General features: G+C 40.7%; 1 protein-coding gene across 3 annotated transcripts in view; it reads left to right on the forward strand.

The window, feature by feature from the left end:
* Positions 1-13,375, forward strand: part of tpcn2 (two pore segment channel 2) — a 39,926-nt gene extending 26,551 nt beyond the window's left edge. For all 3 annotated transcript variants that reach the window (XM_044190259.1, XM_044190241.1, XM_044190249.1), the window contains 13 exons: positions 555-644; positions 760-879; positions 996-1,055; positions 1,665-1,793; positions 4,638-4,687; positions 5,362-5,461; positions 6,234-6,305; positions 6,791-6,864; positions 8,259-8,364; positions 8,594-8,676; positions 8,762-8,843; positions 10,287-10,378; positions 10,473-13,375. In XM_044190259.1, coding sequence (XP_044046194.1) covers positions 555-644; positions 760-879; positions 996-1,055; positions 1,665-1,793; positions 4,638-4,687; positions 5,362-5,461; positions 6,234-6,305; positions 6,791-6,864; positions 8,259-8,364; positions 8,594-8,676; positions 8,762-8,843; positions 10,287-10,378; positions 10,473-10,548 — 1,134 coding nt within the window. In that variant the 3' untranslated portion in view covers positions 10,549-13,375. The remainder of the gene's footprint in view (positions 1-554; positions 645-759; positions 880-995; positions 1,056-1,664; positions 1,794-4,637; positions 4,688-5,361; positions 5,462-6,233; positions 6,306-6,790; positions 6,865-8,258; positions 8,365-8,593; positions 8,677-8,761; positions 8,844-10,286; positions 10,379-10,472) is intronic.
* Positions 13,376-14,016: the final 641 nt, after the last annotated feature.

Genomic DNA, 14,016 nt, shown 5'->3' on the forward strand with positions numbered 1-14,016 from the left:
TTGCTTCAACTACAGAAATGTTGATGAAGAAACACCACCAAGGAAGGTCTTTAAACTGGGCACCAAATATTCCAGTAGCAGCATATATGCCATCATCAGCGTCAGAACTGCTCACTAGATCATTCAGTTGTGCTACATTGGCATATTCACCAGTGATCAACAATGGATCAATGACTTTTTTTTATCTTATATGTTTTAATTGAGATAAATAAATAAATGCTAATGTTGCTGTGTGTCTGTGTGGTATGTAAATTGGCAACTGTTTGCTAACATGTTTGCTATAACAACTTTATAAGGTAACAATATGTCAGTGTTGTGCACCTGTGGAGTTCTTCTTCCCCCAAGTGGGCAAAAAAAAGCAGTACAGCTTTAATATTTATTCATATCAATCGATAGACGGTAACTGCAGATATTTTACATATAGCATAGATCTTACCATAAATAAAGCTTCTGAGTGGGTTAGACCACAAGAATATTTCAATTTAAAAGGCATTCAGATGAGAAGATGCATCCTCTGGTTCTTCACCTTGTCCTTTACACCTTGTGGACTTCAGGAGGCGCGGCAGTATGCAGATGTCGGCTACATGGACCGAGAGCAGTTCAGGAAGATATTTGATGAACTGGATAAAGATCGCATCAAGGAGGTAGAGCTGTGCCCACAGGCTCTGCTGATTCATTCAACATTACATTTCACTTTGCTTTATGTCTCTGACTGTGTGTGTGTGTGTGTGTGTGTGTGTGTGTGTGTGTTCCTCCCAGCACCCACCCTTGCCCCAGTACAACTCTCCAGTCCTGCAGAGACTCCAGGTGATCTTCAGTCACTACTATCTCACTATACTTGGCAACGCAGTGGCACTGGCCAATGTTGTGTGCATATGTGTAAGTTGGACGCACACACGCACATATATATAAATATACATGTACTGTATATACTCATACACCCTCACAACCTGACCAAGCTGCAAATGGCAATATTACCTTTGTGTGTGTTACAGACCATCCTGGTGTTGAACTCTGAAAAGTCCACAGTAGAGAGAGACAACTACATCATGGAGGTGAACACCGTCAGAATGTTTTATGGCTGTAGGATGATTCCTAATCATTGTGGCGACCACCCTGAGCTTTCCTCTAGCACCACCATCAGGTCCAAATTACACCTGAACCAACACTTAGATCCACAATAAAGTATCTCAAAAATATTTGCCTGCATCTCATTAAATTCACTGTGAGGACCTGTCAGGTCAAACGTTCCACTTTTATACAAAAATATCAAAAAATCTAATGAACTGTTTGCAATGAAGTTTGCTTATCACATTCACTCGGGGGGTTTAAGCACACAGTGGACCCTCAGATTCCCCAAATTTCCCCCCAGCTCAGTGCTGATGTTTTGAATTTCGTAAGGAATTGTGTTGATTTTTCAAACATTAATAATATTTAATAAGTATTTACACCATTTGCATTGTTGGACCCTATACCAAAAATAGGGAGTGTTCTTTGAACTGCCTCTTCTCTAGCTCCCCCTTAAGACAAACTAAGTCTTTGAAAATAGAAAAATCATCAGTAGTTTATGTGGGGTAAAATAAACAGTGCAGCCTTGTTGAAATTGTGAACCTAACCTAGTTGAGAAATTAACTGATTTCACTCTTCCACTGTCCAACTGTCAGATCATCAACCTAGGCTTCATCCTCTATTACCTGTTTGAAATGTGCGTGAAGATCTTTGCCTTCGGCTGGAGAGGGTACCTGTCCTACAGGAACAACATCTTTGACGGCTTCCTCACCATCCTGCTGTTGGTAACACTGCTCTACCCACACACTCTATTATTTTCATATTTCATATAATACATCTGCAGTTTAGTCAAACGTAAAAAGATGACACTAAGGACCAGATTTACTTTTCTGTCACTATTTTTATTAGTTTGTATTTTCAAAAAAGTGATAAACTGCAGCTCTGTGGATAGTTTTGGGGTGCATTCATTCATGGATTTCTATAGTGGTTCTTTTCCCTCCGCAACCCTTTGTGTGGCTCATGTAAATCTCATCTATGCTATTTTCATGCCCGCTCTAACACGCACAGCTCACCATCGTAAATTGCTTGACCTTACTAGATGGTAACGTGTCTCCTGCTATTATTTGCCCAGTCCTCCCTTACATGCAAATACAATAAGGAGGGAGGCAGTGCACTCACTAAAATGACTGAGTTCCTGTTGAAGTGCCTGTGTGATACATTTCTGCCTGTTGGTCAACATGCCTGCTAAGTAATGAGAATACAGGTACTAAAGTTATGTACAATGTGTGTCCCCAGCAGATTATTATAGGTGCTTCATGGTTGCACCTCAGCAACACTACATGTAGTGATAGGCTGTATGCAACATTTGGCACTTCACTGTATAGAATTGGATAGACTTATGTAGCATATAAAAACATAATGCTGTTTTGAACAAGCAGGAACTACAGTATGCTTATTGTTTACATACTGTAGGAAGTGAAGGTGATGCGTGATTGGAGACTTTAAAATCAGCATGCAGGGTGAATGCATAGTTGCTATCCTGAAATAGTTCCACAGTTAAACCTACTTACATCAGTTGCAGTATATGCAGTGGTGTGCAAAAGTATTTTCCCCCTTCCTGGTTTCTTATTTTTTTTGCATGTTTGTCACACATAAATGTTTCAGATCATCAAACAAATTTAAATATTAGTCAAAGATAACACAAGTAAACACAAAATGCAGTTTTTAAAATGAAGGTTGTTATTATTAAGGGAAAACAAAATCCAAACCTACATGGCCCTGTGTGAAAAAGTGATTGCTCCCTAAACCTAATAACTGGTTGGGCCACCCTTAGCAGCAACAACTGCAATCAAGCGTTTGCAATAACTTGCAACTTGCAGCCTTTTACAGCGCTGTGGAGGAATTTTGGCCCACTCATCTTTGCAGAATTGTTGTAATTCAGCCACATTGGAGGGTTTTCGAGCATGAACTGCCTTTTTAAGGTCATGCCACAGCATCTCAATAGGATTCAGGTCAGGACTTTAACTAGGCCATTCCAAAGTCTTCATTTTGTTCTTCTTCAGCCATTCAGAGGTGGACTTGCTGTTTTGGATCATTGTCCTGCTGCAGAACCCAAGTTCGCTTCAGCTTGAGGTCACGAACAGATGGCCGGACATTCTCCTTCAGGAGTTTTTGGTAGACAGCAGAATTCATGGGTCCATTTATCACAGCAAGTCTTCCGAGTTCTGAAGCAGCAAAACAGCCCCAGACCATCACACTACCACCACCATATTTTACTGTTGGTATGATGTTCTTTTTCTGAAATGCAGTGTTACTTTTACGCCCGATGTAATGGGACACACCTTCCAAAAAGTTCAACTTTTGTCTCGTCAGTCCACAGAGTATTTTCTCAAAAGTCTTGGGGATCATCAAGATGTTTTCTGGCAAAAATGAGTCTTAATGTTCTTTTTGCTCAGCAGTGGTTTTCGTCTTGGAGCTCTGCCCTGCAGGCCATTTTTGCCCAGTCTCTTTCTTATGGTGGAGTCATGAACACTGACCTTAACTGAGGCAAGTGAGGCCTGCAGATCTTTGGATGTTGTTGTGGAGTCTTTTGTGGCCTCTTGAATGAGTCGTCGCTGGGCTCTTTATAGCCTTTTCTAGTCTGATAGATCTCAATTACTTTCCTTCTCATTTGTTCCTGAATTTCTTTGGATCTTGGCATGATGTCCAGCTTTTGAAGATCTTCTGGTCTACTTCACTTTGTCAGGCAGGTCCTATTTAAGTGACTTCTTGATTGAGCACAGGTGTGGCAGTAATCAGGCCTGGGTGTGGCTAGAGAAATTGAACTCAGGTGTGATAAACCACAGTTATGTTTTAACAGGTGGGGCAGTAATCAGTAATCACTTTTTCACACAGGGCCATGTAGGTTTGGATTTTGTTTTCCCTTAATAATAACAACCTTCATTTAAAAACAGCATTTTGTGTTTACTTGTGTTATCTTTGACTAATATTAAAATTTGTTTGATGATCTGAAACATTTAAGTGTGACAAACATGCAAAAAAAATAAGAAACCAGGAAGGGGCAAACACTTTTTCACACCACTGTATTCAAGGTGATTGATATTATAACTGAACTGTTCTTCTGAAATTGGAGGTCTTATAATCGTCAGTCCTCTTATTGTGGACAATCCTAAATGTCAGTCAGCACCAGAGTGGACAATCTGCTGACATTCAAATGCAAATTTCTTTAAAGCAGATATAATCGATATTTTTGTACTAACAGTGATCATTATCAAATGATCTGGTAGTGATGAACCTACAGAGAGTCATCAGCTGAACCTGCAGCTCCGCTCGGCTTTACGGAGCTTTGTAGAGATTTTCAGCTCGTTGTTTATCTGTCCGGCTGCAACTTTACTGACTCCTGACGAACATGTTGCTCTGTAGCTGCTGGATGTGGAAATAAGCAGCTGTTTGCTAACAACCTCATCAATGTAAAATGTTCCCAACCTGTTTCCGCTGCCCCCATGTGACCAAAAAAATCACTTATTGCAGGTTTAATAAAGTAAAATGTCTCATGAACATTTGATCTGTTGCTATATTTATCACTTTTAATACTCATCTCTGATCTTATGTGTGTTTTTTTCCATCAGGCCCTACAGATCACTATATATGTGACCTACAGGCTTCCTTATTCTCACTGGTAGGTTTGTATTTTCTTCCATTAATTTTAAAGTGAATGTATGTTTGTTTATTCAATTTCATGTTATCATTGTTTTTATATTAGAAATTCTGCAGTGATGGTTGACATTTGAGTCGTCAGAGGAGTTCACTCAAGTTCTACATTTCAAATGCAGAGTCTAAAACCAAATAATCAGCTGTGAAAATAGACAAATAGCAATGGAGTCCCAGAAGCTAAACAGAGTGACAGCAGACTTTTCCCAGAAGCTGGAGCACAAAACATGTTCGTTCCCATCTCTACATGAGCATAAGAAACAGGCAGAAATTACACATCTTTCCCTCAAACTTATTCCAGATTTTAATGATAACTTAAAGTGAAATACAAAGACACACTGTTTAACTGTTTAACCAAACTTACTGACATTTATAAAGACATGTACAACACTCTAAACCTTACCTGTAACTGTGCAGTTGCCATTTTTTGTTTGGATTCAGGATTGAAGATGCTGCTTATGAAACGCTCAAAATGCTTCTTAACTGTACACAGGAATATATTCAGTTTCAGCAGGAAGACAGAGTATTTAAGATTGTTGACATGTCTCCATAAAACCAGTAAGCTTTGATTAATGAACTGCCAAATGTCTCGCATTTCACTTCAGTGTGTGTGTGTGTGTGTGTGTGTGTGTGTCACAACAGGGACCCATCCTCTCATGGTGTAATGACTCTGTGGGAAATGGTTCGTTTGGTCAACATGCTGATTGTCTTCCGCTTCCTGCGCATTATCCCAGATATCAAGGTACACAGCAGGTGGCATACATGGCAATATGTGGAGTCTCAAAATGTTCAATATTAAATAAATAAAGTTATTATTAGGGCTGGTTATTGGTACGCAATACCATTAATGTATCGACTGAAATAAGCCAGTACAATAAGAAAAAGAAAAACAATAGAAGTGACAAAATCCATTCAAACTTGACTATTTACACTATCAATACATTTTGACAATATTAAGGCTCAGAATACCCAACATGCATATATTCCCAGGACACGGACACGCTCCTGTATCCATTCATACACAGATATTTACCGTACGTTAAATCTCTTTTGACTTATAGGCCAAAAAAAAACAACAAAACAAAACCAAAGCCCTTGTTTTACAAAAAGCTGCCATAGAACAAGTATGGTAGCACTCTTATAGCAACTGATGGCTTTTCTGAGTAGCTGAACTTATTATGAAAATAACAATATCTTGCATGCTTAGCCAAGACACGTAGTGACTATTCCATAAGCATGTAAATAAAGGGTGCAAAAACTGAGCAAACATTGCCAGGGGTTCAAAGGGTTAACACTACACTAACTGTAGTAAAAGCAAAAGTGGGACTGAAACATGAATATCCGGTAAAACACTACAGTATATGTGAAACATTGTTGTGTATTGCCAAGATTTTAGCATTATGTCCTCTCCGCAACACAAATCTCCATTTGCAGACACTGCAGCCTCATCACAAATACACTCCCGTGTCTCTATGTCCCCTTTTGCCTTTCATACTCTCCATCTTGTTGTCCAGCTCATGGCTTTGGTCGCAAGTACTCTGTTGGACCTGTTGAAAAACCTCAGAGCCTTTGCAGGGATACTGGTGGTGAGTGACATCAGCATACTTCAGTCAGCTGCTCTACACTTACTGTTTGCTATAAACATATGATATAAAATAGCTACTTATCTGTCAATGGAGTCCCAATACAGACACATTTTTTAATTATTGATCTGAGCTATGAAGCTCACGTAGAAAAAATCCCAAGTATTAGTATTTGTAACTTTGTATGTCTTTTTAAATGGCCTCTACCTACCTGTGTCGGGGGGAAAACCTTTTATCTTCTACTTTGGACATGTTCATGCTTTCAAATAGGCTGAATGATGACGTGCACCTTTATGGATTGAGGTCATTGTCTCTGGCTCAGAAAACCTTTTCCAAACTTTGGATGTTCACATTTATTGTCCCAAAACCTAAGTGGTGGAGATACAAGGTTTTCATCTGAAAACAGTGATGTGCAGAGCAGTTTACATGTGAAGGGAGCAAGCCTAACATGGGGAGTGGTTGATGTCTTCTTCATGCTCTCTGTGCAGGTGGTATACTACGTGTTTGCTGTGTTTGGGATCTGGCTGTTTGAGGGGGCCATTACACCTCCTCCAGAGACGAGGTATGAAGTCAGCATCAGCAGGAGCGCCTGGCGTAAAGCTCTTTCCCACCTTTTTGTTGGCAAAGAAAGCAGAAACACTAAGCCTAAATAATGTTCAGAACCTGTAGCTACAACCTGAGAATGAGATGAGCGGCCGAAGTTTGTATCTCACCCATTAGAAAAACAGCGGTATCCTACTGACTTTGCAAACCTTGTTTTTCTACGAGCTACTTGATCCAGATTCTGTACGTTTTGTAGGAGCTGAACAGTCTAATTGCGTTTGTCCTTATTTTGTGCTCCATTGCACTCCAGACACGTCACAACAGCCCAGCAGGTCTCCTTTAATGGCACTTTCTGCTTTCAGATGAACTGCAGCTGGGTTCATTGACATCTGTACAGTAATTTGTCGCAGGCTTAGTAAATATTCCCGAGTCCGCTCACCGTTGTAGTTGGGTTACAGAGCGGTGCTTCTTTCTCTAAATGGTCTTTGATCAGACATGTTCTGAGAGCACATTAACCAAACGACTTCCGAGTTTCATTTTGCCCTTTTGGCAAGTTACTTACAGCATTACAGTAATGACCTAAAGCTGAAGTAATCTGTCACGGCAACAGCTGTCATTTTAACCTGTGAACGTGACGGCCAGTGCAAGCTAGACATGAGAAGCAGCTCCACTGCGGACACTGTGCTCTTTGCTAATAAGAAAAAGCGAAGAAAGACAAGAGATTTTAAAAAGCTTAGAACCTCCTGGAACCAGATCTAAAACAGAACCGGCTATCTTACCAGCCGTAGTCTCTCCTACACAGTGTATCATCCAAAACCAAGTTTTGAGTGTACCCATATCTCCATCAATGAAAACCAGTAAATGTTTCTACGAAACTTCCAGAGACAATCGTATTAAAACAGTGCCAGGCAACATGCTATCATCCCTTTCAATCAACTCCATTTTATTTCTGTGGTGCTTTAACAAAGCCACTACACTACACTACACTATAGACAGACATACAATTCAGAGAAAAATAACTAAAGGCATCTGTTGAGGTTTGGGGGTATCAGAACATTAGCCCCAACAAAAGAAAGGCTATAACAACAAGGCCTATTCACAGGACCTTCGTATGGAGTCTGTGTGTGCTTTTCTACCATCGGAGGAGTTCTACTGCATGGAACCTGCTGCCTGTATGTTAGCCAGCTAGCTAGCTAAGATTGGTTCATGTGATAGCATAATATAAGGCAAGAGATCCAAATAATGAGGCTACATTTGTTAGACAGTATGAATACAGACAAGCGCAATGCTGACAACAAAAGCTGTGAAAGACCTTGAGATCACCAGCTCGTTTTCATGGGGTTGCCCGGTTTAGTGAGTCATCCCTGATTTTGTGTGTGTGTGTGTGTGTGTGTGTGTGTGTGTGTGTCCCAGTGTGCTCTCCAATACCTCCATGGAGAACATCACCACTAACTTCAGCATGGAGTGTGGCACCTATGAACAGCTGGGCTACTGGCCAAATAACTTTGATGACTTTGCTGTGAGTACCAGTCAGATCTGCAGTGTGGTGTTTGTGTTTCACTCTTCTCTCCCTTTTAACAACACCGCCCACTTATCCTCTGCAGCCAAAGGATAAAATCTGGGACTGAAATATGTTTGCTTTATGTTATTCCTCATTGTGAAGCACTTTTTAAAGTAATTATTGTCCTGTTTGACATTTGATGATGATGATCATTCCATAGTATGATCTTTCCCTCCCTCTCTCTCAGGCATCCATCATTTTGCTGTATGATGTCATGGTGGTCAACAACTGGCAGGCCTTCATGGATGCATACAGCAGATACACCACAGAGTAAGAGAAAGCCACTTTACATGCACAGCTGCTAATGCAGACGACGACGACGATGATGATGATAAAGGTGTTTCATTTTTCTCAGGTGGGCCAAGATCTACTTTGTGTGTTGGTGGCTCACCTCCTCTGTCATGTGGGTCAACTTGTTTGTGGCACTCATCTTGGAGGTCAGTTCACTCAGACAACACAAACATGGCTACCGAAAAAGACTTAAAACAAGAACTTCTTTATGCATTTAAATAACATAGCTATGGATTAAACTGACTACAAACACGCTTAAAACAATTGGTAACAATTTAAACACAGCCATGGTGCATCTGGGCCCCATGGAGAAAAGAGAGACACACAGCTGAACATCATGGGGTTCTCCACCTCCACCTTCTCCATCATCTTCTTGTGTTTATATTTCAGCCAGATCATCCATCTCACGCACATGCGACAGATCAGATATGCTTCTGTTTTAATCGATACAGCTGTGCAGATATGTATAGATTGCATAACAGCTCGTGTTTTACTCAGGCTTTACGCGCAGAACAACAACCAGCAGCATCTTTTAGGCCTCCGCTCGCGTGCGTAACTGCAGGGACGGCGTGCACAGCCGTACTGCGGCCGAACACATCCAATGTAGACACTGATGGAGGACTGAGCCCGCTGCTGCGACACTGATGTGCTGCTTTTGCTCCATGGCCGATAAAATTAAAAACTGTTAACACATCGATAAACCACACGCACGATGTTAGACGCATCACATTTTTCTTTGTAGTGAAAGCCTTTCTTTGACATTACGGTTCCATTAACTTTTCTTTCATCCTTACCTTCATATCTTGACTGACATGAGGTTTGAAGCTGCCACGGACAGTGTAGTGCACAGATCGTTGCTCTGACTTTGACAGTTCATGCAACAACTAACGAGAAAGCGTTGTATTGTTGTCCGGCTGGATGAAATTCGTTCAGGGTTAGAGGCTCTTTCATCCAGGATGAACCAGAAAATTCAACCATTAAATGCATAAATTCAACATTCAGAAACAAAGAAGTCACTACATCAGAGTTGTTCTTGCTTTCATTGGGAAGGAATATTTATCTCCTGTCACAAGCTGGCTGAAATATTGGCAGGTTAAAACACCACAGCCTGATGGAGGTTCCTCCTCTGAGCCGCAGAGCTCACTGCTGTCCAGGAACTGTTAAAACACACAGCGAGCCGCTCTGTTGCACCGGGTGACATGTTCCTTCATCACCATGAACACACACACTGTAGTTTATTCTGCCTCAGCCCCACACACACCGTCCTGCTGCCCCAAACACTCACTACAGCACCGCATGTGGATTCATCCGCTGCTGGAAATAGTCCCCGACAGATGCACTGTTTCCTCCTGTTTGAGTTAAGTTTGATTAAAAACTAATAATTATAATGTTATTGTAATTTTAGGAAATTAAAAATGAAACTATATATTTGTGAGGTGTTTTTAAAGATTCACATGTTCAGTGTCACAGACAGGGAAAGGATTGTTGGTTTGTGTAACTTGTTGAAGAAAAATCCTTATCTTTTAATATGAACTACATATTAAACATGCTAATAACACAAATACTCTTTGTTCCTTATTTCCTAACAGAACTTCATCTATAAGTGGGACCGCAGTCACAGCTGCTCTGTTATAGATGTGGAGAGGATCAGATATGAAACTTCTGTTCAGCTCATGTTCAAGTAGGTTGACGCTCGTCGAACTCAAAAATCTAGCTCTCAAGCCACGGCTAACTCATTCCTCTTTTCTCCATGATGTGTCCCTCTGTCTGTGCAGAGAGCAGATCCAGGAGCCGACTGAAGAGGAACTACTTTGCCAACTACATCAACACCCCCACTTACACCTACACTGATGACACACACACAGACACACAGCTCCAGAACTTAGCTGCAGTAACAAGTCAAGAGACTGCTACTAAATGAGTCTACTGCGTGTGTGGTAGAAGCACTGAGAGGAAAATTTAAGCATTCTACTACTAGTTTATTTTCATTTGTATTATTGTAATCTGTAATTGCTACTACTGAAGCAGTAAGAAGTACCGTTCTTATTATTTGTCATGTTATTCATGAGTAAAACCACTGTAGTGTCTGTTGTACAAAGGCTCTTTGGAGGCAGACATGCCATTGGTTGAGTTGAACATGAGTGGGTGGAGCTAAAGAACCACAAGTTGTGTGCCAGTTCCATACTGAAATACTATACAGCAGGCCTATTCAACTGGCGGCCCGCGGGCCACATCCGGCCCAGCAGCTACCTCCGAGTGACATCTGATGAATGACAAATAAATGTAACCTGCATATAAAGTGTATGGAAGGAGCTAACGGGTGAGCCGTCTCGCTTCCTGCTCATCGCTGCTGAGAGCTCCACGTGCGCAGCACCGATCGGGCGGGATGTTTCCGGATGCAGCGACACCGCCGATCATATCTTTCACAAATCAGCCTTTCCTCATGTGAGCTCCGACCAGCTGAGCAGCTGCTCAACACATCTGTCTGTCGACAGTCACAAGCAGGAAGTGCTCTACTGAGAATATGTCTCTGTCAACCCTGAAACGTAACTCTGACAGTGAAAGCGTCAGTTTGACGCTGCGTAACTATTATATTTTTGGTTTACCAAGCTGTGGCACAAAAACAACGGAATCAACATCAGTACGAAGTGTGTGGAAGAGCCTCCCTTATCGGTTAAACCACTAAAATTCAGGAGGTTATATTCTTTGAAATTTTGGTTTTGCATCGCAGTTGTCCAACCATAAAAATCCAAGTATATTGTCTCATCACACTTAGCAAAGACAGTATGAGAACTGCTGCTGTAAAAAGAGAAAAACCTTTATTGTGCGTGTTTACAAAGAATTAGCAGATTTTGTCTTTACCTGGATGCAGTTGTTCCAGCACTAAAACCATAAAAAACAATATGGAAGTTTAAAAGAAAGTGATTTAAGCCCCTTTCAGACAGGGAACCTGCAACTTTTCTCCAATGTGACCTCCTATGTGGCACGTGATTTGTCTCTTTTTACACATGACAAAGCGTCTTTCTTTCAGTTTTTGATATTAGTTAGCTGAACTTGTTATATTACGTGTGTCATGTTGCTGCCATTCCCTCTGCTTGAAGCTACAACTTGTTCTAGTAAGCAACATGATTAGATTAGGGTAGGTGAACAGCAGCAGCCTGTAGCGTATGGTACAGGTTAATAGGACTCAAAATACAGAACGCAAACGTTGATGGGCAGCAGGTGCAGTGGTAGCAACTTGCTGCCTGAAAGTACCTCAAATGGAGGATTTAAAAAGTGTCTTGCAGTGAATGGATGTTTGGCTCTGTGGCTTGTTTGCCAACCATCAGCCTGCCTCACTAAACCCCCCTGCTGTTCACTTTCATCAGTTAGCTATGACATACAAAACAGGCAACACATTTCTAACATCTAACAGTGGCCAGAACACTTCAGCAAAAAATGCCCAATATGTCAAAGATAAGTTTGGGTGGTATTTAATTAATACCTGCTTTGCTCACCCATAGATACCGTAGCTAAATGTTTTGCTGGGTTGTTATCCTACATTTGTATTGGGACTTTTGCGTGTAGAATGTGTGAAACTTAACTATGTGAGGGAGTTTCTGGGGAGAATGTTTGTTGAGTGTGTTCCCCACACTGCAAGGAAAAACAGGAACCAGGAACCAGGAAGCACGCCTTTAAATGAAAGCACCTAGAGTGCATCTTCCATACTCTCACATTACTGCACATTGCGAAACACGATCATCAGATACATGTGCCAGATTATTTTCTATCCATGTAAGTGCAGCAGTTCATAAGGAAATGTTCAAAATGTTCCTATCTCATGATGATGAGATTTACTTTTTCCCGGGCTCCACACCAGAAACCAGCGACTTGTTCCGTATTGGCCTGTGGCCTAATCACCCACCCACACACACACACACACACACACACACACACACACACACACACACACATTTCATTGGAATCTGATTACAGGTTTTCGAGACAGCCTGCTAACAATTGGAACCAAAAACAAAAGCTTCTTCATAAGTTTAGTGTTTCATTTATAAAGTGTTTTTGAAGATGTATGTGTATACTGCCTGTATATTCTATGTCTGAGAACACGCAGCCTCATGTATCTGTTAATATGACTGCTTTATATTCACACTTGAGACACCAATATGTCGAATTTCCAGAACATTTCGGGAGTGACGTGCGTGTGTGAAAGGTGACTTTATTCTGGGAGTATTTGTGGTACTGGTGAGGCTGGAGGCTGCATGCTGGATTACCATCATCTACAAGATGAGGTATCAAAGGCTCAGTAAATATGAACACGTTCTGTCTTCTGCAGTGGTATCTGCCATAAAGCCAGTGTATTCAGATCGTTTTTTACTAAAAGAGTAAAAATGGAGAAGCTCACTCCTTGTGACTGACTCCTTGTGTTATTTGAACTGAGATTTTTTCTAGAAAGTGTGCCTTGGTATTATATAAATACAGTTCAAATGCATTTTATTTGTAGAAAAAACTGGGAAAAGATTTTTATTGATAGAAGTTTGAATGTATAGGAAAGTTGGAATGCAATTTTCTGATATTTGAATTAACTTGAGATACAGCTTGTATTTCAGTCTGCATTTTGTGAACTGTTTGTAAAAAATGATCCAAACATAGATTTTAAATAAATATTTTGCAAAAATTCAAAGACTTATTTTGTGATTTTATTGATTTTTTTTTTATTAAGTGAAGCACTTCACTTCCGTATCACCTTCCTTTCAGTTTTAAATTAGCCAGTTAACTGTTATGTGCGGCCATACCCTCAATCTTACCACATTACCTCTTTTTCCGTCAAGTCAATTATATTTATATAGCCCGATATAACAAATCACAAATCTGCCTCAAGGTGCTTCACAATCTGTACAGCATAAACGCCTTCTGTCCTTAGACCGTTGATTCTGATGAGGAAAAACTCCCCTAAAAACCTTTTTAACAAACCTCCGGAAGAGCAACAAAGGATCCCTCTCCCAGGACAGACAGACATGCAATAGATGTCGTGTGTACAGAATAGACCAACATAATAAAATGACAGTTTGGACAATCATGATGACAAAGTTATGAATAGATTGTAACATATGAAGAATATCGATCCGGGAGGACGTCGAGGCACTTCAGGTGTCGTCAAACAGCCCGTTTTCATTCCCAGGGCGTTTTAAGTTACGCTACTAGTCATGTTTTGTTGCCTAAACCTACCATCACGTGACTTTCAATTCAATTTTATTTATATAGCGCCAATTCATAACAGAAGTTATCTCATTGCGCTTTTCCTATAGAGCAGGTCTAGATCGT

This window comes from Siniperca chuatsi, linkage group LG1 (assembly GCF_020085105.1).
Source record: "Siniperca chuatsi isolate FFG_IHB_CAS linkage group LG1, ASM2008510v1, whole genome shotgun sequence".
NCBI lineage: Eukaryota > Metazoa > Chordata > Actinopteri > Centrarchiformes > Sinipercidae > Siniperca > Siniperca chuatsi.